The sequence below is a fragment of the Pithys albifrons genome, chromosome 3, assembly GCF_047495875.1.
Source record: "Pithys albifrons albifrons isolate INPA30051 chromosome 3, PitAlb_v1, whole genome shotgun sequence".
Taxonomy (NCBI): domain Eukaryota; kingdom Metazoa; phylum Chordata; class Aves; order Passeriformes; family Thamnophilidae; genus Pithys; species Pithys albifrons.
This window is the reverse complement of record NC_092460.1, coordinates 50931132-50956661: the sequence shown is the minus strand read 5'-3', so window position 1 is coordinate 50956661 and position 25530 is coordinate 50931132. Positions and strand designations below refer to the sequence as shown.

The following is a 25530-nucleotide window of genomic DNA, read 5'->3' as shown; positions in this document are numbered from 1 at the left end:
AGTGTCTGAATTCAGACACTACCTTGCACTTTGGCAGCCAATAAGGGAGACAAGTCCAGTAAGCAAAAGCACATGTTCAAAGGAGTAGCTACTGTGCTACATACACTCCTATCCAGGAAATCAGTCCTAGAAATCCCAGCTGAAACCCATAATACCATCTTGTCTCATCCTCCCTGATCTAAGAACTCTGGCCAAGTTTCCAACACTTACCATGATTCAGCCTCAAAAAAAAAAAGGACCATGCTATAATCAGACTGTAAATGCAGTTCAATTTTCTAGACCCACCTCCAAAGAGCAACCAAAATTATAGTTCTGAAGGTCAGTTTAGCCCTGGCCAGAACTGCTTTTTGCCAGCACACACAAAGCTGCCCATGCATAATCTCAGTACTTACCTCCAGTGCCTTCAATAAACTACTGATATTTCAGGCAATTTAGAGTTTTACAGTCCTCTTTTTAAGTCAATCATCAGCCAGTGTGGCTCAAGAAATGGAATACTACTAAAAGCATTACCTCAGATAGGCAGGAAAAGATCTTGACCCTTTCAGACTATTAGAACAATACATGAAATAGGACAGTCAGTCTAAATCAGGCTAATGCCACTTTATTTCTTTGCAGTTATAGCACCAAAACACTTCCAGGACAGGAGGTGAGTAGAACCAACATTAGTAACATGTGCCATGGTCAATACTGGCATTAACACAGTGACTGGCAAGATGATGCTCATGTTCATTAATCTCTAGGCAGCTACACAGGGGCAAAAAAAATATCAGCCTTCTAAAGAGATCACCCAGAGGCATGTTTAATCACCATGAAAGATTTAGTCCTTCACAGGGAGGGAAAAACCCACATATACCCTGAGCCTGGTAATAGAAGACAATCTTCCAGAACACTAAATTCCTCACACTGAGTGTGCTAGCATGGCCTTTGTTTTACATTACACCATAGTAATTTTAGCAAATGGCTGCTTGTTCTCATGCAATGTCACACCATAAAATGAGAATCATTACCCTAACAAAAGATTTGCCTTAATTTTATGGGTAGGCATTACTGTTGAAAGTACAAACTAAAAGCTGCTTAACAGCTAAAACCAAATATACCAGTTATATTTGAAATGGTGCTATTCTGTGACTTTTGCTTAAAACAAAATGCTATCCATTTCTAAAACACCTACCTCTAAAGGAAGTAATAAAAAACAGAATTAAGATTCACAAAGTACTTTCAGAATACTAAATGTCAACGAAGTTCTTACTTTGGCTCCCTAAGAAAAGGGAACACACTGGCCAAGGTCACAAGTGGCAAACCAAGAAGTTACACGGCCTGCCTTTATCCCATGCCTTACCAAGGGGAGCAAAAGCTTCCACATCCCTGTTAGCAGTCCTAAAAAAATTGCACCTGATATTTGCTTCATAGGCTTTAAAAGATCATGAAAATTTTATTACTGACTACATATTAAACAGAGCACTCTCTCAAGGAAGGGAATCTCTGTGGCAAGCTCATATTACAGGCAAGCGCAAATGCCAGTTTTAGAGGTCATGACAGACAAAACTATGAGACACAATATTACTGCCCTGGAAAAAAAGTCTTTTTTTTGCCTGTCCCACTTGCTTTTCCAGCCTTCCTAGGTCCCGTTTATATACAGACCCTGGTGTCTTTGTCACCCAGAGGCCTCTGGAAAATGAGTTTTTGAAATAGCCAAAACCCAGTTCGCTCACACAAGGAGTCAGTCACCTTGTGCTGCCGCACACTGATAAGGGCAAGCAATTTGAGACACGGAAAGAAAAATGCACGCTCTGGAGAAAGACCCGTTATGTGACCGTTCGGCCCCGCGCCCCGGGGCTCTCCACCCCACCGCGCCGGGGGGCTCTGACAGCGGCCCCCGCGGGTCTGTCCGGGCGGGGAGGCGGCGGCGCCCAGGCCGCGTCCTCGCCGCCCCGTTCACCTTGCGCTCACCTTGACGACCGGCCAGGCCCGGCGGCGAGAGACGCCCTGCCCCAAGGCCCGGACAGCGGTCACGACGCCGCCGCGAAAGCCGCGGCCTCCCCGCCATCGCCATGGAAACGAGGCGCGGGGCTGCGCCGGGGACACGCTGACCTACACACGGAGGCGGGGACGGCCCGACCCAGCCCGACCCAATCCGGAGGCTGCGGGCGGCCGCTCCACCGCCCGTCCGGTGTGCAGTGCCCTTCTCCTCGCCGCGGCGCCCGCCCCCGGCCCGCCCGCGCCCTCCCGGCCCGGCGCCGCCACTCACCCTCAGCCGCGCCGCTAGCGCGCAGTACGGCGCCATTTTGTTCACTGACAAAGATGGAGTCGCGCCGCGATGGCGTCACGCGGCCCCTTTCAGGGCTCGGGCGCGCGCGGGGGGGCGGGGCCGCGCGAGTCCTGGCAGGGACACACCGGGCACACCGAGAGGCTTCTCCGCCGCAGCGCGGGGCTCTCCACGGCCGCGCCGGGCGGGAAGCCGAGCAGCAACGTGGGGAAGGGTTTATCGTGGCAGGCTCCCCACGTTTTCCTGCTCGGCAGCGGCGCTTTGGCAGGCGCCGCCCTCATCCCGGCCAGGACCAGGGGGCGGCGCTGAGCGCTCGGCGGGGCCGCGGCGGCAGAAGCGCCGGGGGGGTGTCGCCTCGCCATGGCCAAGCACCACCCGGACCTCATCTTCTGCCGCAAGCAGGCGGGCGTCGGTCAGTGCTGGGGCCGGGAGGGGAGGGGATGGGAGAGGATGGGAGGGCTCCCCTCGGCCCTTCTCCCACCGCGGAGCGAGCGGGCGGCGCGTGTGGGGCCCGGTACCACCGCTGGGCGCGCGCGGCCGTTAGGCCCGGGCGGAGGGGAAGGGAGAGGGGGATACCTCCTTCCCTCCCTCCCTCCTTCCCTCCCTTCTTCCCTCCCTCCCTCCCTTCCATCCCTCAATTCCTCCTTCTCTCTCTCCCTCCGTGCCTCCATCTCTCTTTTATTTTCCTTTTGTTTCTCTGCCTTGCCCTGCGTTACGGGTCCAACACCATTTGGGAGCATCTTTCTGGCTGTGAGACAAGTTATCTCCTCTGTTATACCTGTAATACAAAGAACAAGATTTATCTTTGTCTCTTCTCAGTCAGAATTTTCCTAGTTGAGTCTTAAAGAACTCTTACACCGGACCAGAAGTGGGGGTATCCCTTCCAGGTCTTTGTCAGCCCTTGGAAAAGCAAATCTAACAAGCGACTTGATGCAATATCTGTAACCACAAAATATTTGGCTACACTGTCCGTAGGAAACCTCTTTTTAGAACACTTGGTGCTTTTAACCATCTGCCTATGTTGAAAATTAATCCCCTGACAAATCCCTTGTCTCTCAGATTTCAACTGAATCCCTGTGATTTTGTGAATATGGACATCTGGTGTTAGAAACTCAATACTTATGGCATTTATCCACGTTCCTAACACCATTGTGAAGTTTCTTAGACAAGTTACAGGACTTCTAAGATACATTTAACTACTTTCATATTCTCAATAAGGCTATTTGGGCTACCTTAAATAAACACTTTATTTTTTTCTCCCATTTAAACCAGTGTAAAAGCTCTGCCAAGACTTATGTACGGGATTCCTTCATTCAGGCACATTGGCTGTGTTTGAAATGGAATAATGAATGCAGGTTTTCGTACTGCCAATGGGTGTCATTGTGCATTCACTGTGCATCTAACCCTTGATCTTGGTAAATGTCTCTAGGAGGATATATATTGTTTATTATAAATATGTTGTATTTATGCTCAACTCTTTCTGTGGTTTATCTGATCACATTGAAGCTTTGTAGTTACTTAGATTTTTCTCCTGCTTCTGTCTCAACTAATTTTTTTTCTCTCTGTTTTTTAACAGCAATTGGAAGACTTTGTGAAAAATGTAAGTATAGCTTGAGAACATGGTGTTGTGGTTAAAGCATGCAGCTTGGATTCTGTTTTTGCTTTAACCACAAACTTGTTGTCATTCTTTGAGAGGGGAACAGTTACCTGCATGTTGCAACTGTAGCTCAAGGAGTAATTTAAAAGTTATGAGCTCAAATGAACTGTCACAGAAAGGCAGTTCTAGGGTGTGTGCTGCCAGCATTTCCAGTGGCTGAGGCTGTGGTGGCTGCTTGACTGGGGCCTTGGAATCTGTAATACAAAAATATCACCCTGGTCATTTCACAGCGAGGGACAAAAATGCGTTTTTGGAACCTGGCTTCATCATACCTTGAGAAAGGTTCCCTCCAGCTCTAGAAGGAAAAATGGAGGGAGAACCTCTAGAGACAGAGCAGGGGAAAAAACCCCACAGAATCAAATGCCAGTGCTCAGCTGCAAAAGGGAAGAAAGTGTATACTCTGTTATTAGATCCTTGTGGGGGAGCAAAACAAATAAGGTGAGTAGTTTGTCACTCAAAAATAATATGAAAATAAGTACAGTGGGAGAAGAGCAGTTTGAAGCAAAAGAGCATCAGGCAGTGAAACAGATTCCCATTGGCAGTAGTTGAGGGCTGTCATGCTGGAGATTTAAGAGCAGGTTGGGTGAGCTGTTTGTGGGAGTCAGGATTAGATGCCTTGGGAACTGGTAATAGGATATGAAGCCTTTCATCCATAGGTCAGTGTTTGGGATAAGGTCCAGCACAGCAGAAACTGTCAGTGGCATCTGATGGCTCCTTGCCTGTATGATATGAGTACTTGAATTTCGCCCAGTTCCTTGTGCGAGAGCAAGAGCAGCTCTGTGAAATAGCTGTTTATGCCAGTTTGCCCTTTCTTTAGCCTTCTCACAGATGGAGGATTAGAGGGATCATGAGTACAGCCTCTTCTCATTAAGGGTAGTAACTCCATACTTTTGTTGAAGTGGAACTCTGGGAGTAGCTTACACTGCTGCTTCTGTGTATGTGAGGACATTAGTCCTGTCAGTCTGGCACTTTGTTTTGCAACTGAAATATCCAGAAGTTGGAGAGGAAAAGTAATGGTACAATCTAAGCAAGTGTTGGCTAATCACAAAAAAGTAACTTTGGGTTTCTTCTCTGATTGTTAGTGTATGAATAAATTAAAAACCCTCAAATGTTTCAGGCTTCTGGCCCTTGTTCCTCTCAAGTCTTTGTGCAAATACAAAGTTGTGCCCTGTGCAAGATCCATTTCTGCAGTTCAGTTGCATTGCCTTTGAGTGTACAGGCAAGTTCTTTCACTAGGAAGCTTTTTCTCTTCGATGTGGAGGTGGAGAAAAGGACGTTCTGTAACCAGAGGCTCTGCTGTGCTTGCAGGTGATGGCAAATGTGTGATCTGTGACTCCTACGTGCGTCCCTGCACTCTGGTGCGCATTTGTGATGAGTGTAACTACGGCTCGTACCAGGGGCGCTGTGTGATCTGCGGGGGCCCGGGAGTGTCCGACGCCTACTACTGCAAGGAGTGCACCATACAGGAGAAAGATGTATGTCATACCAATGTCACTTAGTAGCCATGCTTACCTTTAGGGGGCTTGGAGCTGCTGGAATTAGTGTTGGGATGTGGGACACTTGGCACTGGTTTGCAGTACCTTCTACTTTTCTTCCCTGTTCTTCCCCCATTCCCCATGTTTGCAAAGCATTTTGAGGTATCGTAGCATTTTGTGGAGGGTGGTCCCGTGGTGTAATGGAGAGCACTCTGGAGTCTGAATCCCAAGGACCTGAGTTTGAGGCTCAGTGGGGACCGTCCCCTGGCAGTTCAATGCCTCCCTGCCATCCCATCCTGTCACATCTCAGATGCTCAGCAGGGTCAGCCCCGGTTAGTACCAGATGCTGTAGATAGTCCTGAGGACTTCACTGTCACTGTCCAAGCTCGCTCGGCCATGGCAGATGGACCTCAGGACTTAAACGGTGGGGCCAGTTCTGCGCACGCTGTGCCTCACCTAAAAATCCACTGTGCAGGCTGGAAGGGCACACCCACATGGGGAGAGCCCTGCCCAAATCTGCATTCGTGAAGTCTGGCCATACAGACACACATTTTGAGGTATCATAACTCTCTTCATCCCTGAGGATCCCTGACTGTTTTGCACACTCAACAGTCATTTCCTCCACACACTGCTTGTTTCCACTTCAGGGTGCTATCTTACTACTACCCAGCCTAGGTTTCACTAGGGTCAGAGATATTCCAGACACTGCACAGGCAGTGGCAGGAGCAGCTTCCCACTAGAAGTCCATTATCAGCCCCTGACCAAGGGCACATACATACTGGAATCAAAACCTTTGTTTTCCTTTGAATGGCATCATGAAGTAAGTCTTTAGTATCCATTAACTGCTCTAATAATTGTATTAAACAAGTTTAATGCCTCTTACATAATTTCAGTGGGATGCAATTTATATTTTCTTATTCTTTTCTGGAATGGCCTATATTGTGGACATCTTTCTGCTAACGCTTTTTGGTGTAATGGTCTCTTCTGTGTATGGTCAGTGCTATAATCTTGTGCTGAAGGACTGCACATGTGAAATAAGGCAGCTGTTCACCCTTGTAAGGCTTTTGTTCATAATCCAACACAATGAGTGCAGAATATGAAGAACTGCAATGAAGTGTTAAAAAGATCTTAGGGAAAAGCAACAACATGATATTTACAGTTCCAGTATTCCCAGAATATGGGCATGATAGCTGTGAGAGTGTCTGTTAAAGGTTGTGTGGGTTTTGGTGCGTTCCAGATGTTTCCTACACATCCTAATGACAGTGAAGAACGTGCTGAGAGAATGGTTCTGGTTGATTTACAGGAGTGTCCTCAGCTGAGTGAGTTGCTGGTTTAATTCTCTGCAGTGCCTGTTTTCTCTAGAGGCCTGCAGCTAAATCCAGGACAGGAACAGGCCCTCATTTGAATTTGGTCATTAGATCTAACAGGACCATAATCATTTTCATACCTAAGTATGGATATAAGTGCTGTCATAGTGGTGCTCCCTCCTACTTCAGAAATGCAGTAAGAAACAGGAGTTTTGTTCACTTGCCTTTGGAAAAAAGCCACCTGGCTTTGTAAGCCAGGAATAAAGTAGGCTTGGGTTTATTATCAATTCATACGGATTCCCAACAGGTGTTTTTCATAACCTAAGCTCCCCTGTAGCTTATCATGTCTAGTTCAGGTGTGAAATAGCCACCTGCTCTGCAAGGGAAGACTGTAGAAAACATAGAGCTGGAGAAGAGTGACAGGTCTGGAGTATTTTCACACCTGGGTGAAGGTTGCTGTGAGTGAAGCCAGTTGCTCTGTAGCAGCAAACTCAAATGTTAGATATTGTTGCAGGTTTGAAACAGCAGATTTGACGTGATTGAGTTGCAGGATTGAAAAGTGTTGGCACAAGTGTAAGGTGCCCAGAAAGGGAAAAATTAAGTATGCTGCTGCCTGTTAGAATTATGGTGTCTGGTGCTGATGTGAATAAGAAAAATAGGGACAGAGCTCTCTACCTGAAGCTTTGACAGTCCAAGGTTTCAGCCACAGCATTTCCGTCATTCTCAGAGAAACACTGGAAAAGATAGTGAAGCAAGAAAGCAAATACTAAAATGGAGGGAGAAGCTGGAATGCTACTGGGCACAAGGCAAAGGGCCTGGGGTCTCTTGATTCATTTGTTCCGGTGGAGGGAGAAGTAAAGAATTGTTTCAGCCCACTTTGATCTGCAGGTAAGGGCCAGAATCCCACCTTGTCACACAGTACAGCTGTGACCTGGAAAAAGTAAGCTTTTCTTGGGGACAGGAGCATGCTCGTGTGCTGCCTCCTTAGGAGGAGGTGGAGGGAAAATGAACAGAGCCCTGCAATAATGCTGTCAGGATTGTCTCAGGCTCCTGGGATTGTGGGAGGCAAGGCTTGGAGGAGTCCAAAGGAGACAGGAGCTAGAAATGGGTTGCGGCGGGAGTATGGGGGAGAGATGATTTCTGTTCCCCACCTCTCCTCTCCTGTTATTTCTACCATGCGGACCCCTCCCCCAGCCGATTATATCTCTGGCACAGGAGCTGGACAGCTTGGGTGCAGATTCTATAGCATCTGAAATCTGCCCAGAGGCTTTATAAATCTAATGCACTCAGGCTTACACATCAACCAAGGACACGTGTTCCTCTGCCTGCTGGGCCCCTGACAGCTGCTGTGGCCAGCCACAACACTTTGCCATTAAGAATTATGCAGATGCTGGGCTCAGGTGACCCATGGACAAATGTTCCCTGCTTCATCAAGAGGTGGAGCTATGATTTATTTTTTCAACCACACCTCTGAGGTGGATCTCCCCTACTCCTCTTGCTTTTCTTGTGGCTTTTTTCTCACCCCCTACTGGAATTCAGGTACAAGAATTTACCTGTGTAGCTGCTGTGGGTAGCTGTCCTCTCCCAAGATGACCATAGAGCCTCTGCAGTAATCATTCCAGGAAATAAGAGATTCAGTTCTGCTGTTACAGCTGAGGGCTTCCTATACACAAGAATGGCCTGGTGACATCTAAAGCAGCAAAATTCTTTTTGGCTAAGGAGTGGAAAGGTTATTCCTCTGGGCCCTATAAATTCTGCGTATCCTAATTTAGAAAGAATTCAGTCTTGAGGCACTGAGCATCCTTTTCATTAAACTGTTGATGTTATATGAGCTGTTTTCCATCTCAGCCCTGAGGAAGAGAATGTCCTACAGTGATCCTGAAAAGGCATCCATACTCTTCTCTGTTCCACTGTCTTACTGGTAAACAGCACTGAAGGGCTGTTTGCCTGCACAGGTGTTTGAAAGCTGTGTTGAGGACAGGCCAAGGAGTGTGGGAACTGAGAACCTACAAGAACTGTGCAAGTGATGATGTTGCTCTTTGTTTGCCCATCTTCTAACCTACATCTTCTCCTGTTACAGAGAGATGGTTGCCCGAAGATAGTCAACCTGGGCAGTTCCAAGACAGATCTTTTCTACGAAAGGAAAAAGTATGGCTTCAAGAAGAGGTGATCCTATCTGTACGGGGCTGTACCTTCTGTTGAGTTGGCAAGAGGGTCTTGGAACATCTCTGGACTTTACTATTATTGAAAACCCATTGATTATTTTTTTCTAAAGCAGTACAAATTCAGTAGAATACTTGGGACTGGAGAAGTAACAGACTGAATGGGGACTAAAACCTGATCAAAACCAACAATCAGGGAGAGCAGATGAGGATTACTGTCTCTTGCCTTTGCAGAAGCTCTGCTAGTAGTTGCCTCAGCCCTCTACGCGAAGCTTGGTGGGCAAGCACTTACACATGGAGGAGAGCAGCTCAGTAAAAAGCCAGTGTCATTTCTGGGGTGGAGAAAGACCTTGCGGTTGTTCTTACCGGGCTATTTGAAATTCCCCCATGCATTCTGTGTTGAAGAACAGAGCACCGATCCCATGTGTCTGCTTCCCTCCTCCCTTCCCCTCCAGTATATTTCCATGCTGCCCTGTTTTGTAAGGAACCTGCTCATGGCTGGTGCCTTCCTAGGGAGAGCACAGCTGTTCCATATTTTCTTTGTCAGATGAATCCAAGGCCCTTTCTTGTAACCATTTCTGAAGGATGCATACCAATAAAGCTTTTTCTTTTGGGTTTTTATATTTTGTGCAACAAGGATTTCTCTTTGGTCCATTCTGTGCCTTGCCTCTCTGGAGCTTTCTGGGGATGCTCAGGATTAGCCCAGCTAGCCCTGCACAATCAGTTATCTGGTTTCTGACAGTGTCTGCTTATGGCCACGTGACCCAGCTGCAAGGAGCTTCAGGGAACGGCTCTCGCTTTTGTCTGCCTGTGATCCCAGCCACTGATCATTTTGTCCCATAGCATTAGGATCGCTGAGCTTGTAACCCTTATCCTGGCTAATGCGGCTGTGGATGTTGTTTCACCATGCAAACATCCAATCCCTTTCTAAAACCTACTAAGCTATTTGACTCGCTATCCTGTTCTTGTGAATAAGTTAAAGCCTTCTCTGCTGTAACGGGAAACCAACCATTGTGTTCTGGGCTATTGGCCGTATGCGTGCTGGAAACCAGAGGCTGCTTGTTTGTCAAATACCAGTACAGACTCAAAGCAGTCTGTTGGCTCAGCAGAGGTCTGGGAACAGGCGCCTTTGTGTAGAGACGGAACCGAGTTCCCTGTGGGTGTGTACACTCCTCAGATGGTTAAATTAGGGTCCTAGCTCAGTGTGCCCTGTAGCCTTTAAAGTCCTCGTAGTCTGAGCAGAGTGTGTGCTACAGTCACAGGGTTGTCTCTGCACAGTCTTGGGGAACAGAGCTTGTTTTGTGCCTTTTCCAGGATTTCAGCTGTTCTGCTGAGGCTGATACCAATTCTTCTAACTTGTCTGGCTTAAATGCCTCTTCTACCTGCTTCAGCTGTTTAGGTGTTTCAGAATAGAATGAAAACAAGCAGACAGGTTGTGATCATCCTTCCCTTAAGAGAGTGAGTTTTCTCTTCTGCAACTGGCTTTAGCTATGACTGGCCCTACATCTATGTCAGCTGCTCCTCCCTTTCCTGCCCCAGCTATTAATTCTGTCAGGTGCTTTTTGCAGTCCTGAGAGAATCTGTATGTCATCTTCCCTGCACCATGGTTCACCTACACAGCTTCTTGCTAAATTTTCACTAATGTCATGCCATTTGCCAGGAGATTCAGAACAATCTGACTATTTGGTTACAGCAAACCCACTCTCCCAGAGTAGTTCTACCTGAATAAGCAACTGCCAAGATCTTGCTCCTGACTGGGAAGTCCATGTCAGAGCCATTATCAGCCATGTTAAATTCTGAATTTCTTTAAAAGCAGAGCATGACATGCAGATTTTTTTGTACCTGGAACTTTATCACTTCAACCAGAATTTATCACTTGCCCTCAGTCAGGCCGCCCAAATTATCACACTAGGAATGCAGAAGGTTTGCACGGGGTTGTTCTTTCCTTTCCTAGAAGTTTCAAAGATGACAAAAAATTTTTTGGTGAAGGTAGAGAGAAATGAAGTTAGGGATTATTTTTTTGTCTCAGAATTATTGTCCCCTGGTGCAGGGACCCCTAGAAGAGCTAATTTTAGAGCAGCCCTTGGTTGTAGTCATTTAGCAGGATCAGCCAGGCAGGGGTTGCTATAGAGATATGAGTTTCCCCATCCCTTCCCCCACCCCCAAAAATGGCTGAGCATACTTACTTTCTTGGCACTCCTGATGCCCTCATGCTGACTGCTGGATATATTGGTCTGCATTCTGAGAGTTAAGCTGCCATTTCTAGTTGTTCTGAGTCACTGGGCAGGTGGAGAAAGGGAGGGACAGGCTTTTCCCCCTTTGCCCTGTTTGCTCAGACAGCTCTGGGGAGAATGCCAAGTGCTGCTGGTGCTCAGATCAGTTCAGCGCTGCTGCCTTTCTGGTACTTTCAGAGCTTGGATGGGACATTGCCCTGAAGTTGCTAATTCAGACAAGGGTAATTCATACATATCAGTAGCCCTGAAAAATACAGCCTTGCTTGCTTGGTAATGGTTTACGTTCACCAGTAAATTATACCCAAACAGGTCACCTAGAAAATTGCAATATTTTTTTACCTAAATAGATTTGAAAGTGCTTGTCCAGGAGAAGGAGATTGCCTTGCATACTGGAGAGCAGCATACATGCTAAAAGGGCAAGTTTCCCCTCAGGGGAGAATCAGACAAGACACATCTTGCTGCTGTGTGCAGGCCAAGCTGTGGAGGGGCTTCATCAGACCATGGAGTCTTAAAGCAGCCAGACTGAGGAGCTCCCTGGCTGCCAGCTGCGAAGCACTTGTGTGGCAACTGCAGGGAAGGGTGGAAGGGACAGGGACCACTTTGGCAGTGTGGCAGCTGAACCCCATGGTGTTGCCTGCAAATCCTCAAGGAGCTAAATGTATCTTCTTGCTGTTTCTTTTCTAAGTAGGTTTTGGGGATTTTTCTCCCTTTTTTAATCAAAAGAATGTTGTGTAATCAGTGAAAAAAAAATCCCTTCATATCAAATATTTACATTGAAAGAGAGAACATGGGACCTGTTGGCCTATTAAGTAATTGATCTCTGTTGCCAGTACTAACAAGGCATTGCTGTGTTCTGAAATGTAGATGTTTCCTGTTACACACCCCTTCAGACCCACTGCCAGCCTCAGCTACCGCTGAGCTCAGCAAATAGCTCCCTAACACCTCCAGTCCTTTGAATCACCCAGACCTTGTCTTGACAAAGTCCTTGAGCCCCAAGCATTGCTTTTCTTTGAAAAAAAAACCAAAACCCCCCAAAACAACAACAACAACAACAAAAAAGGAGTAGGTGAAAGCCTGGAGTCTGCCTGAGAGCTTTCACTGCAGGAGCTGCATGGACAAAATCTCTCTTCTGAAACCTTATCTGAATGGGAGCTGTTATTTTCTCATTAGAGGCATCAGCTGGAGATGTTTGCCTTTTTCAATAGGGGGAAAGAATTTTTCATTTCCTTGAGTTTGTCATGTGAATTGAGTGTACAGAGGATTCAGGGTATGGTGATGTTAATTACACCCCATTATAAGCTGCCTGCCCTTCCTCGGCATTAAATAACCCAGCCAAACGAGCTCAGTGCTGGCAGCTTGGCAGTTCCTCCCCTCCTCGTGCACACGTGATGCGGGAGCTTTGCCTTGACGTAATAGCCAAATGGCTGAGAGTGCAGGAGCAGATACTGTGACAGAATTCCTCTGCCTGCATGTGTACCAGGGCGAGGCCATAATTAAAGGAGCACGGTCAAGGCACAGGTATTTTAAAGAGCCCTAATGTGTGACACCCTCTTAGTAATACCTTATTACTACAGTAATAGAATTTTAGAAATGTAATTGTCTTTTTTTGCTTAATGATGCTAAAAATAGCTCAGTCGTTTTGATTTCCTGATCTCTGGCTGTGACAGCATGATTTTGTTTCCAGCAAAGAAAGGGAATAACAGAAAATAAAATATATGTTCTATTGTAACTAAATTCCTTTTAAAGTGTAAGTGATGAGAATAAGGCTGCTCATAATAGCTCTCATAAATTTCCTCTTCCCTCTTCCCCTGAAAGAAAAAAAAGCTTCAAAAACTTCAAAAGTTGTTGTTTTTCCCTTTAATTAGTGCAAAAATGAGCCAAGCTGGCTGCTGTAGTGCTGTAGCTGGGAAGGAGCTTTAACACATTTCTTAGTGTATGGCATTGGCTGGCCTCAAAATAAGTGCTCTTCTGTGGCAAAGGCAGTGCCTGACGTGTAGGCTTCCTGAGTGAGGGAGGACAAACTAAACCCAGAAGGATGCTGAGGACCATTGTGCAAAGGGGACAAGAGACAAACGGCATTTTTGCACTTGGGAGATGGTTGCCAGGCCAGCAACCTCTGTTGCAACAGGGACTGTGGTAATGCTTGGGTGAACAATACCGGTTCTCCCTCCCTGTGCTTGTGTCAGCGCTGGGGAAGAGGCCGGACACATGGCTGGGAGAGCCTGGAAATGCTGAGTTTGGTGTCCCTTCCCCTAGCTTGGAGTTTTACTCTGTCAAAAGCTGCCTTATGTGCGGACAGTGACACCTTTGCAAGTGTGCAACGTGTGTGACCTTGGACTGTAAAATGCACGGCCCAGGGGTGAATTTTCTTCATTTTCCTGGAATTAGTAATGGGTCTGGTTTAAAATACAGGGTCTGGAGCTGTGTGCGGAACCGAGTGCGTTCCGCCTGCCAGAGGGCAGGCACAGCTCAGCCTTTGGGGATGCAAGTGCCCGCAACTGGCCCATGGCCCCAGGGCTGGCCGTCGCCTCGCAGTTCTTCCCCCGACGCCCACGTGGCCTCGATCCCGCACCAGCCCGGCTCGGCCCAGCGGAACGGGGACACCCGGGACAGACAACACGAACAGGCCGCGCCGCCCCGGCCACTACATCTCCCGGCGGCCCGCGCGCCGGCACCGCCCCCCGCGCACGCCCCCTCAGGCTCATTGGCTGAGGCATCGCTCCAATCCGAAGGTGCCGCCGGGCCCGGCCAGCCAATGGGAGGGCTGTTGCTAACACGCCGCAGTTATTTTTAGCACGGCCGGCGCTCGCGCACCGCGCGGGTGTCTCGTCTCCGCCGCGGCCGGGCCGCCCCTCCGCTGGGGGCGGAGGCACACGGGCGTGCGGCGACAAAGTAGTCCGTGGGGCGGAGAGCACGAGGCCGGGAGGCGGGGTAGGGGTGTCGCCTTGTCACTCCTGCCCTCCCCGGCGTGACACCGGCGTGCCGGTATTGGCCTTTACCCCGTTGTGCCCGCCGGAGATAGGCCCGCAGTGTGTCGGGGGCCGGGGGCCCGAGGGGTTTGCAGCAACGGAGGGAGCCAGGGTCGCCCATGGGTACCTCTCCCCGAGTTCTCCCGCTATGGCTGGGCCGGGAGCTCCACCACGGGTGTCTGTGCAAATGTGGCCAGGCCGTGCGGGGAACTGTCCCTTCGGAAGCCCCGGGGCCGGCCCTGCCACTGAGCCGGGGCCTGCCGGCGCCCGCGGGGCGCGGGGCGGGGAACACGCCGACCAGTCCTGTCCCTCCCCGCACCGTTGGATGGCCGAGCCCCCCCGGCGCCTCGGGCTAAGCCGCTTGGGGAAATCCTCAGGTCAATCCCCCCTAAGCCACGGACCCCTTCTCTCCTCCCCCCGCGCTCGGAGCCGGGACACCCCCGCTGCTCGGGGAAGCAGCGGCGGGGCGGGCCCGCGCCCCGCCCGTCCCGGGGCGCTGCGGTCGGCGGAGGAAGGGGGAAGTAGTCCCGGCCCGCCCCCCAGGCCGCATCACATGGGGCGGGAGCGGATCCCTGCGCCGAGGGGTTGCTAAGGGTGAAAGTTTGCCGTGAGTTGGCTCACTCGGGGCCAGGGCGCGGGCGGCTCCGGGGACACCGCACCGGCACCAGCACCGCACCACCAGGTCCGCCCCGCGCCCACGGGGACAAGGAACAGGGCAGAGCAGAGACCCGCCGGCAGCGCCCACGGTCCCCGCGACAGCCGCCAGCAGCCGTCGGCCCTGGAGCCGAGGACGAAGTAAGTGGGGCCGAGGGAGCGCCCCTCCGCCGCACCCCTCCTCGGGCCGGCACCCCTAGCCCGCGTCCCCTCTGAGGGCTCGGCGTCAGGGGGCTCATCGGCCTCCTCCCCGCGCGGGGCAGGGGACGACTGCGGCCCCCAGGGGGATTAATGGGGCTTCAGGGGAGGGCGTGGGTGTGTGTGTGTGTAAAAATCATTGGGTCGGGGACGCTTGGCGGTGCCCCAGGTGACCATTGTGTTCCTTTCACCCCAGTTTGAGGCGGGGGAAGCGGCAGCGGGATGTGGCTGAGCCCCAGCAGCGCCGAAAAGGGCAGGTTGGGCCCGGGGGAGGCGGCGGGCACCCTGCGCTGCCGCGGGTTGTCGCCGAGGTGTCCCCATCCCCGCACGGCCGATCCGGCCCCGCGAGCTCCGGCAGGAGAAGGCCGGCGACAACAAAGACGCTGCCGGGGCTGGGCTGGGTTGCCCCCCCACGCCCCATCCCCCCCGACACCCCGATCCACGGTGCCCCGCCCGGTGTGCAGAGCCGGGAGCTCGCCCTTGGGGACAGCTCCTCCTGCACCCGAACGCGTTGTTGGGGACCTTGTTTGCGACCCCGCGTGCCCCTCCGGAGGGACGGGGACAAGCAGCGGAGGAGGATGGGGGAGAACGAAGGAGGGGGGAGTTGTGGCCTTTCGGACTCCGTCCCGCAGCCGTGGAGCGGGGGGCGCAGCTGCGGGGTGGGGAGGCGCCCGCCCGCCCCTGAGGGAGGAGAAGGGAAGGGGCGAAGGGGGCGGTTGTCCGGCGGTCCCGGGCCGTGGGGCGTGTTCCCGGCCGTGGGCAGCGCCGGCAAGGGCGGGCGGCACCCAGCGCGCATGTGCCCTGGAAAATTTCGTGCCGTTCCGTGCCCCGCCAGGGCCGCGCCGGGCCGGGCGCGGGGCGCGCCGGGAGCCGCAGTCCCCCAGAAGTAGGTCGCGGGGCGGGGAGGGGCGGCCAGGACTACAGCTCCCGGCGGGCCGGGGCACCGGCCATGGCCGCGCTGCCGCGGCCGCTCCGCTGGCGGGGGGCGGTGTTGGGAAGGGGCCCTCGATCCAGACGGGCGTGTCCCGCAGGCCGCGGCGGCCGCCGTCTGCCCCAGTCCCGGGGTGGCGGCCAGCGCGTTCTCGGGGCCGGAGCTCGGAGGGATACCCGCAAGGTCACCCGCCGTGTTGGTGTAGCCAGGGGGAGAGGGCGTCGTTCCCGTGTTTGCTCTGACCTGATGCAAGTGGTGGTTTAGCTTCTCTCCTTCGGAACGCAGATAAACGGGGGATCTGAGGGGGCTCCTGCGTTCCCTCCGCAGAGCAGAGGAAAAGCCCTTTGTTCCCTGCCGGCACTTCGAGGTTCTGCCCATGTACATGAGCATTTAGTTCGGAAATGCTGACGTTTATGAGAGACTGCTTAGAATACCTCTTAAAATTGATATTTAGTAGTTTGTTGTCTTAGAGACGTGCTGCTTCAGCTGACGTTTGGGTTTGGGTTTTTTTTTATTATCATATTTCAGTGCAGTAGAAAGAAATCGAAGGGATCCTACTGGAGCACATCTTACCCTGTCACCAACTTAAGGAGCCAGTGACTTTTTGTGTCTTCAGCAGGTATCAGTCATATGCCACTACCATGTCAGCTGTTGGTGTTATTGGGCTAGTCAAGTTATCCATTTCATAACAGACAAGATACAGAGTATTCCGTGTTCCCCATTAAAGGGACGCACTTCATAAAGAAAAGAAAAAAGGGGAGATATAAAAAAAAATAAATAAAATGTAATTATAATTTTACTTCCCTGCTGCTTTCTGCAGAGGCTTGATGAAGATCTGGGCTCCTCAGTGTGTATTGAGACTTTTCTGACGCAGATAGGGTGGTAACAAATATTGGCCATTGTTCCTTGCCCAGTCTGTAATTTCTGATTTCTTAATGGATTTTGGATCTGGATTAGAATTTATCATGAGATTAAAAGATTACAAACTGGGGCTGTTCTCTCCCTGCTTAATTTGCTGGGAACCCGAGCTGTCTTTTCTTTCAAATGTCTCAAAGCCAAAGAAATGGGAGGGCTCCATGTAATCCCCCCTCGGGGAAGTATAGGCCACATAAGCTCTTGTTAGGGTTTAGGTGTGCTCTTTCAGGGGTTTACTTTATGCTGGTTTATGTAGAAAAGGCTCCATCTCCATGCTGAGACTCTTCCCTTGTGCAAATGGCTTCTCATCACTGATCTCCGAAAAACTGGTTGTTTATTTCTTTGGTGTTCCTTTGTTCTTACTTGAACTTGGTCAGGTCTTGGTGATCTACCAAAGTTTGTTACATTACAGTAATTCCTTAAATCAGGTTTTAAAAGGTGAGAGTTCTTTCCCACTCCCTTGTTTCAGTGGATTTTTCTTGTTGCTGAATCAAACTCAGAGGGAATTCCTTCCAGAAATGGCCTTCTTGTTGGTGGACTTAAAGTGTGGGATCATCCTAAACCCAAGCCTTTGTGAACTCAGACTAGTACATAAAAAGTGTAGGATTTGCACCCTCTTTTCATGCAATAAAGCCTCAAAATACTTGAGGGTTTCATTAAAATTTATTTAACCCTTCTTGTCCACTAAAGTCGACCAAGCAAACAAGAACGGTCAGCTTTTTTTTTCTGTCTTCTGACGTAGGCTGGGGTGGATACCTGGCTATGCTGCTGGGATTCCCAGTTTTCCAGGGGAATGCTGACAACGTATGTTTGTACTCCATCCTCACTCCCAAATAATTGGCACATGTTGTAAACATTGGCTTTAGTGCTGTGTGAGAGCATCCCTGAAGCCCATTTTAGGAAAATGGTTGAACATGGTGTGTCTGTTTGAGCAAGGTGAGGGCAGCTGAAGACGGGGTGGCCTCTGACTAAGCTGCCAATTAAAAACTGGATATTCTTCTTCCCCTTGGAAAGGCGTGGAGGCTACTGGAAGTGTGCTTCCTCTTAAAATATCTGTGGGATTTGTCTTGTTTGGATGAGTGACAGCATAATGCTGACCTACCTGGGGGTTTTTTTGTACCCAAACAAACACTGTTTGCAAATCTGTGTATAATGGGAGAGTTCCCTGTTGTGGTTTTGTGTTGTGCTTTTGTGAGTTCTCTCCATTTTGGAGACTTCCTCACAAGGGAGGGAGAGAGAGGGAGGATTACTTCAGCCTTTGGCAAGCAATTTCAGTTTTTATTAAGTAGGTACCTGATCCTGGCAGAGCTCATCTTCCTGCTGTGCAGGGATAAGCGATGTGAACTGTATTGGACAGGCTGTTGGCACGCTTGTATTTTGTGACCCCACACACAATTCCTGTCCCGTTGTCCCCCCACAGCTGAATTAAACTGAGATTTTAGTCTTGTAGCTATGCAGTCTCAACTGGATACACTTAATAAGATATGTGCCTGCCAGTCAAGGGCATAGTAAACCCGGGCTGGCAGCTGGTGCCTCAGCACCCTCCCTTGCTCCTTCTCATCCCTTCTGCGCTTGTGCCAGCAGGACGTGGCACCCGGCACGGCCACCCAGCCTCCCAGAGGAGAGGCTGGCCCGTCCTGAGCACGAGCAGATCTCTGGACAAGCTGCTGAGCAAGTCACGAGGCTGTTCAGGTGCTGTGCTTGTGTTCTGGAGAGGCTGGTGCAGGTGAGCCGTGCTGGAAGCAGCTGAGTGTTAGGGCACAGAGAGGCGTGTTAGATGTGCTGAAATAGCTCTGCCAGAGCAGACAGTTGCCTGCCGGGTTTCAGCAGCTGTGCTTGAGTGTAATGCACGTACCTCTGTGTGGGTAGTAGCTATACCCTTACCTCTTTTGAAAGAGGAGCAGGGAAGACTCCCTTCTTGCCTCTGTTTTGAGAGCCAGTAGATTTGTGGTGACTCTCCTAGAGAGCTTTACTTCTTGTTAGTGTTTGTGCAAAGTGCTCATTCTGCTTTTGTTCATGAAAAAGCATGATTGTTTATCTCAACAGGTGGAGGAGAGTTGTTGTGTTCTCTCATCTTCATCCATTCTTTTCGCTCTTTCCTTAGGTCTGTTTGGAGCCAAATCTTGTCTATGTTTCTGTCACTTTGTCACTTTTAATACACTGCCCTGACTTGCTTGCTGTGAAGAGAGTATGCATCTGGAGATCAAAGTTGCTCTTAACTTCATCATCTCATACCTGTACAACAAGCTTCCTCGGAGGCGGGCAGACCTGTTTGGTGAGGAGCTAGAACGCCTGCTGAAGAAGAAATATGAGGGTCACTGGTACCCAGAGAAACCTCTGAAGGGATCTGGCTATCGCTGTGTTCATATAGGGGAGACAGTGGATCCAGTGGTGGAGCTGGCGGCCAAGCGGAGCGGGCTGGCTGTGGAGGATGTGCGCGCCAACGTGCCGGAAGAGCTGAGTGTCTGGATTGATCCTTTTGAGGTTTCCTACCAGATTGGTGAGAAGGGCACTGTTAAGGTCCTCTACCTGGATGACAGTGAGGGCTGCAGCGCCCCAGAGCTGGACAAAGAAATCAAGAGCAGCTTCAACCCTGACGCCCAGGTATTTGTTCCCATTGGCAGCCAGGACAACTCGCTGTCCAACTCTCCGTCCCCCTCCTTCGGCCAGTCTCCCAGCCCCACCTTCATCCCTCGCTCTGCACAGCCCATCACTTTCACCACTGCCACCTTTGCTGCCACCAAGTTTGGCTCTACCAAGATGAAGAAGGGTGGAGGAGCTGGAGGAGGGGGCGGCGGAGCAGGGGCTGTGCAGCAGACAAGAATGGTCAGGTCTCCCACCACCAACCTCCTGAAGCACAAGGGCCTCTCTCTGTCTATGCATTCTCTGAACTTCGTCGGGAGCTCTGGAAGCCAAGCCCCGCAGTCGCAGCTCTCCCCCAATGCCAAGGAGTTCGTTTACAGTGGTGGGTCACCAGGAGCCAGCAGTCTCTTCTTTGATGGTGTTGCCAATGAGAGCCAGGCCAGCAGCATCCCGCCAGCATCGCAGTTCAACACCAGCACAGGTGGTACCTTTGATATGGCTCAGGTCTTCAGTGGCAGCACCAATAACCTCTTTTTGGAGAAGTCTCCTTTTGTGGAAGGACTCAGCTACAACCTGAATGCCATGCAGTATCCCAGCCAGTCGTTCCAGCCTGTTGTCCTGGCCAACTGAACACAAAGGAAGGAGAGTATTTTGGGGCAGGGAGGGAGGGGGGAAACAAGAACAAAGCAAACAAAAAAGAGGGAGAGAAAAGAAAACCAGAAATATACAGAAAATATTAAAATCTTATAAATATAGGTTCTTGGGAAAAGAGAGAGCTCAGTGTTGTTGCGCTGTGCTGGCAACGCTCCTGAAGCACTGAATTGTTTTTCAACTCAGTCCCTGTGCTGTTTTCCTACTCACTTTTTTACTCCTTAAAATGAGTCTTGGGATTTTTTTGGTTTATGTTCCCCCTTGCACCACCCCCTGCCCCGCGCTGGACACAGGGTCCTTCCACCTGAGTGTAGGGATGTCATCTTTGTACCAGGGTGCTGGAAGGAGGGATGGGGAGAGGATGAGTCAATGCTGGTGGAGACACGCACACTCTTGTTGCGTGTTAGCCAGAATGGGTGGCTGAGCTTGCCTTTTCTGTTACAGCTTTGCATCTAGACTGAGAGCATCTACTCGCTGTGCCCACAGGCACAGACCGTTGTGCTGTTGTGGCTCCAGCCCGAGCTGGCACCAGCTGTTCTGTGTGCTGAAAAAAACTAACTCTTCTCCTTGACCGTCTCCCAGCACATTGCAGGCAGAGCAGAGCTTTACCGTGAAATGGCTTCTTCCTGCTCCCTTCCTCATCTGCAGTTGCAGCCGTGGCTACAGGGGGACAGTACTTTGAGCTGAGTGGCTCTGGTGACTGCCCCCCTTGTGCACCTGAGCGAAGGGGCTTTTGCTGTGCTTTTTCAGAGCTGCCTGATCAGTCTGGGTGACAGCCCTGTGGTGTAGAAACACCACCTGCCTGTCTCTGTGGCCTGGGGAAGGTGGCACTGAACCAGCCACTTGGATTCTGTCCTCACTTCCCAGAGGTTCTGCCCAGCAGCATGGGCTAGCATCCACCTGGAGTGGCCTCTGAGGTCAGAGTTCTCATTCTCTGCTGTGAATTCATCTTAACTCTGAGAGGGAGTTCCTTTCTTTTTAGTGAGGCAGCACAACTTTCGAGGAAGACAAAGGGCGATGCTGAATCTGCTGTTTTGACTGGTAGCATGAAGGGTTTGGGCTTTCAGCCAGGCAGGCACCAGACCAAATCCCTTCACCTGCCCTTATGGAGGAGCATGAGGAGGTGGCTGATGTGGTGCAAAAGGGAAGCACCTAGCATAAATTCCTGATTGCAGCCAGATCACATTAGCGCAGACCAAAGGTGAGTGGCCATCCCAACACATGAATGTATGGTGCCTCCTCCCAGCAGGGCTGGGATCTGGGAATGCTCCTGCAGCTTTCCCCAGGGTGACGTGCTGCAGTCAGACAGTAGTGACTTTTCAGCTTGGTCACTTCTGTGTCAAGGACTCCAAGACCCACCTTCACAGGAAGCCAAAGGAGTGCTGCTGCATGCCCAGGAAGGATGGAGGCTCTCTAGATGGGAAGGGAGGTCTCCTTGGAGGCTGTTGTGTGAGTGTGGAAGTGTGCAGAAGAGAGATGGAGATGATGAAACTCCAGTCTTTTCAGTTCTCCATTTAAAAGAAAAATAAGCTTTTTGCTGCCTCCCAGACTTGAGGATTGGTTTTCTTTTAATGATGTTTCTGGAGCACATTCTGAAACCCACTCCTCCTGCACTTCTGGAACCAACGTGCTCTTTCATGAAATCCCTGTTTCAAGTGATACGAGATTGACCTCATGCTTTTTCTGCTGCCTTTCCCTTGAGCTGAGATGGAGGCATTCCAGCCTTCTTGTAGTTGTGTTGCCAGTGAGCTTTTGCAGAAGGTAATGGGCTGTCCCAGGGAAACTGCCACTGCCTGGAGCTCTTCAAGGAGAGTTTCCAGCACACCCTTCCCCACGATGGGGTGCACAGTTCTGATGATGTGCCCGGCATGGATTCCCAAAAATGCTGCTTGCCACTGAGCTATGACCAACACAGTGGGTGGATGAGGAGAGGCAAAGCCCAACCAGCTTCCCCAGAGTCAGTGCCCACAGCCTCAACCCTGCAGTTTTCCACACTAGGGCAAGTTGCTGAGGAATGGCCCAGCTGTTGGGTTTCCATTTTTAATTTTTATTAACCCTTCCCTTACAGGTGTTACCACTGCCACCCAGTCCTCCCTGGCACAGTGCTGCTGGGTGCACTCTCTCTGGTGCACTAGACTCTGAGGGGTGCTCAGCCCCTGATGGCAGGACCTGGTCCAGTTGCCCCTCCACTGTCCCCACATCTGGCAAAGCCACCTGTGAGCCACTGCCACAGGACAGCGTTCTCTCTTCCAGCACAAGGAGGGAGGAGAGAGGTGGGGACACCCCCTGGCCACCTGCTTATGTGTGTGAAGCTTTGATGCCGCTTTGCCCTGCCACACTTATTATACCTGCTTTAAAAATAGTGGTTTGAGTGGAAGGAGGAAAAGAGGAGGGACCAACCTCTTTGTATCTTAAAAGGAAAAAAGTGTGCTTCAGAAATGTTCTTCCAGCGTCAGGCAGCAGTGGGAACTAACGGCCTTTTCAGGTCTTTTCTAGTCTTGGATGTAGGCGTTCAGCTTCAATTTTATTTTTTAAAAACCTGCACTAATTTACCTGGTTTCTTAGGAAGAGAAGACAGAAGATTTTTTTTAAACTTTTATTTTTTATGGGTTTGTGTTCTTTTTGTTGACGTCTGTTTGTATTGAATAATTTGCTACATTTGTAAAATGTAAGAGGTATATATAATATATGTATATTTCTAACGTAAAAAAACTGTAATTTTTTTCTTTTCAAGATTTTTTCTTAAAAGAGGAGAGAAAACAATATTTTTTCAGGAAAAAAACTTTAAAAAAAAAGAAGTGGTGAGGATTCCTTTCTCCCCACTCAGCCTCCCTCCTTTTCCTCCTGCCCTTCTCCAAGGAGTGAATCGTCAGTTGCCTTGTAGGAGAGGAGTGAAAGAGGACAGAAGTCTGTGTGTCTCCCAAGTGGAGGGTTTCTGAGTGTGCTCTGCTTGGGTTTCTTTTTGAGAGGGTGGCTACTGAGAGGGGGAGCTAGGGGGTTGCTGTCTCTTTCTTTTTTTTTCTTTTTTTTTCTTTAGCGAAGGAGGAATACAATCAGAGTTTTGTATTCAGAATGTTGTGCAATATTTTGGAACGGGACATTGGTGTGTCTAGAGATTTAGTTAAAAACAAAAAAAAACACAAAAAGGTTGATCAAATCTGTACAGTTTCTATTGTTCCAGATTTTTTTAAGTTTGTATTAAAAGCATGATATAATAACTGGTTGTCATGTGGTGTGTGCTCAGTGGGGAGAGAACGCCTCTGCTGTGCCTGGTTTTGGGTGAGAGGGATGTGCCACTTCCAGCTGAACTGGTGCTCAGTGTCAGCCTCTGCAGGCAAGGGCGCTGCTTGGGGTGTGCTCGGCAGAGGTTTCACAGCATTAGGAATAGCTTGGTGATGGCCAGGCTTGCGCAACACAGCCAGGGCAGCTGTCTCGGTGACCTCTCCCGCTGCCAAGAATAGCAGCACATAGGAAAAAGTGGCAATGTGCCTGGCATCCCTGGTCATGCTGTGATTCAGCTCCCTGTGCTGGGAGGCTGGAGAGATGGCTCTTCTCCCTGCGGGAGAGGAGGGAACTGGATGCCTTTGGTGTTCGGTGCTTCAGGGCGCCTTCAGCCAAGCAGCAAAGTTCCTAAAATAGCCAGACTGTGGCAGCTGGCCAGGCCCATCACCTGTGGGGCCAGGCTGGAAGCCTCCAGTGTCACTGCAGTGGGTAGATGAAGCTTTCCTAGGCAGTGCTTCCTGCAGACGGGCGTGCTGGTTTTGGGTTGATTCCTTTCCCCTCTGTGCAAACCAATTCGAGTTTATCCTGGGCCAGCTGTGGTACTTGCTAAGCTAAGGAGACATTCAGGTGCACGTTCAGGCCCTGTCCCTGCTGCTGTGGATGTTCATCCGAGGTGACTTCTCATAGCAGGGTGGGCTTAAGGCTGGATAGGAGAACATGCAGCAATGGTGTAGGTCTGGGTTTTTTCCTTCTAACCTCTCACTGCTCAGCTTTAACCAGAATTTCTGTTGGAGGGAGCAGCTCCTTTTTAGCAAAAGGAGATGAGATGGCCCCTCTGCCTGCAGAAGGTGCTGAAATGCCTGTCACACCCTACATGTGCCGATGGCTGTGTGACCCAGCTTCCCCAGCCCCACTGCCATCCTGCTGCTCAAGGGGCTGCTTGCAGCTCCCCACACTGCCTCCTTAAAAAGCTGTTGAAGGGAGCTGCTCTGAATGTCCTTGAGGAAACCAAACATGGAGCTGGAGCTGACTCCCACTACCATCCTTATCCATGCCCCCTCAGCTCCTCTAGCCTAAATTTCTTCCTGGAAGAGCTCACTGTGCCCTTGGCTTTGCGAGCCCCGGGAGCTGGGCTGCTGCTTGTGGCCGCTCTGTGCCATGTGACTGTCACACTCCACTAGGCAACAGAACTATTTTTTCCCCTTTGTGTCTCAAACCCCTTGTAATCATTTATCTAAAGCATGCACAAACGCTTACCCTTAGACATGTTTTTGGAAATGGAAAATCAAGGGCAACTATGTGCCTTCCTGATCCTTGCCCCACATTTGCTTGGCTATGACGCAGGGAGGCATGGAGCCTTTCCCTTTTTGGGCACAGGTAGGGCCTGGAGTTGGTTTACAGCTGATAGCTGCACAGCCTGGGCAGGGATTAGGGAAGAAGTTTAGTATAGCCTTGTTCCTCCTGAGGTATTTGCCACTGTGCTGTGCTGGGGAGCCTGATGGTGTGAGGAGCTGAAACCCCTGCTAGAAGCAGAGGGCAGGGACAGGCTCTGCCTTCCATCAGCCTTCAGAGAGGAGAGGTGCTGAAGGTGCATGTTTGGCCTGTGCAGGGTAGTGCCTGCATGTGGGAGTGTTTGCCGGGTGTTTGGACAGTGAATGCGTCAGTCCCTGAGGAGTGTGCTCCAGCAAGGCACGGCAACAAGATGGGACTTGTCTCCTGAAACCTCCAAAGCGAGGGGCGTGAGGGTATTGTTTAGACGCTCGTCAGAGGGGACTACGTTATTAAGAAGAAAACTTGCAACTTGAGTCATCGAGCAGGCGGGCTCCTGCCTGAAAGGAGGAGACAGCTTGGGTAGAAAGTGCCACACTTCAGCTTTGGTCTTTTCAGTCTGTGACAGCAGCAGTTTCTGACTCAAATTGGGCTGTTTGAGGAGAGGAAGGGGACTGGCTCCTGGAGGAAAGCCTTATGCAAGCATGAAAGGCCATTCCCTGGACTGTGTTTAAAATACGGGCCCAGCAAAACAGTCTGAGTTTGGTCCAACAGGAGAGCATCTCCCACTGCCCCAGAGCCTCTCGGAGACTTGGGATTATGGGGATTGAATAACATACGGCACAGGCACCGCCTACAACGGGTGCCTGCCCGTGTCCCAGCACTTGCTGACATGCCAGGACTAAGAGGTGGAAAAATACCACTGGTGAGGGGGCCAGGACCTACTGAGTCCTTGGCATCCCTGAGGATTTTTCCTGCCAATGCCACCTGCTCCCTGCTCACATGGCTGTGGCACCAGCACTGCCCATGGTCCCGGC

The 25530-nt window shown here is 50.6% G+C and overlaps 3 protein-coding genes and 1 long non-coding RNA gene across 8 annotated transcripts in view; 2 read left to right on the top strand and 2 right to left on the bottom strand.

The window, feature by feature from the left end:
- Positions 1-11148, bottom strand: part of ACO2 (aconitase 2) — a 30922-nt gene extending 19774 nt beyond the window's left edge. Inside the window, exon 1 of one of the 3 annotated variants that reach the window (XM_071551858.1) lies at positions 11054-11148. In XM_071551858.1, coding sequence (XP_071407959.1) covers positions 11054-11107 — 54 coding nt within the window. In that variant the 5' untranslated portion in view covers positions 11108-11148. Of the gene's footprint in view, positions 1-1950; positions 1970-2248; positions 2358-11053 lie in introns of those variants that run through there. The other 2 variants (XM_071551859.1, XM_071551860.1) reach the window with 2 other exon arrangements.
- On the top strand, positions 2370-9488 carry PHF5A (PHD finger protein 5A). The gene is made up of 4 exons (XM_071551861.1): positions 2370-2678; positions 3843-3866; positions 5232-5398; positions 8786-9488. Exons 1-4 carry the CDS (start codon positions 2627-2629, stop codon positions 8873-8875), a joined length of 333 nt encoding a protein of 110 aa, XP_071407962.1. The 5' UTR covers positions 2370-2626; the 3' UTR covers positions 8876-9488.
- On the bottom strand, positions 2903-7631 carry LOC139670316 (uncharacterized). Its single transcript, XR_011697466.1, has 3 exons — positions 7381-7631; positions 3974-4117; positions 2903-3044 (listed from the first exon to the last, which is right to left on the bottom strand). It is a non-coding gene; the product is annotated as an uncharacterized lncRNA (long non-coding RNA).
- Positions 11149-14631: 3483 nt separating the features above from the next.
- Positions 14632-23220, top strand: TOB2 (transducer of ERBB2, 2). Of its 3 annotated transcripts, none has more exons than XM_071551855.1 (2): positions 14632-14865; positions 18873-23220. In XM_071551855.1, exon 2 carries the CDS (start codon positions 18959-18961, stop codon positions 19979-19981), a length of 1023 nt encoding a protein of 340 aa, XP_071407956.1. In that variant the 5' UTR covers positions 14632-14865; positions 18873-18958; the 3' UTR covers positions 19982-23220. The 3 variants fall into 3 exon arrangements, with proteins under 3 accessions (XP_071407956.1, XP_071407957.1, XP_071407958.1); XM_071551856.1 differs by lacking the exon at positions 14632-14865 and adding an exon at positions 15650-15808; XM_071551857.1 differs by lacking the exon at positions 14632-14865 and adding an exon at positions 15939-16472.
- The last annotated feature ends 2310 nt before the right edge of the window (positions 23221-25530 follow it).

Bases quoted from the DNA above. Each gene is read 5' to 3' on its own strand.
- PHF5A (XM_071551861.1), top strand. From the start codon at position 2,627: ATGGCCAAGCACCACCCGGACCTCATCTTCTGCCGCAAGCAGGCGGGC. The intron at 2,679-3,842 runs GTCAGTGCTGGG...GTTTTTTAACAG, and splicing joins CCGCAAGCAGGCGGGCGTCG to CAATTGGAAGACTTTGTGAA. The intron at 3,867-5,231 runs GTAAGTATAGCT...CTGTGCTTGCAG, and splicing joins TGGAAGACTTTGTGAAAAAT to GTGATGGCAAATGTGTGATC.
- TOB2 (XM_071551855.1), top strand. From the start codon at position 18,959: ATGCATCTGGAGATCAAAGTTGCTCTTAACTTCATCATCTCATACCTG.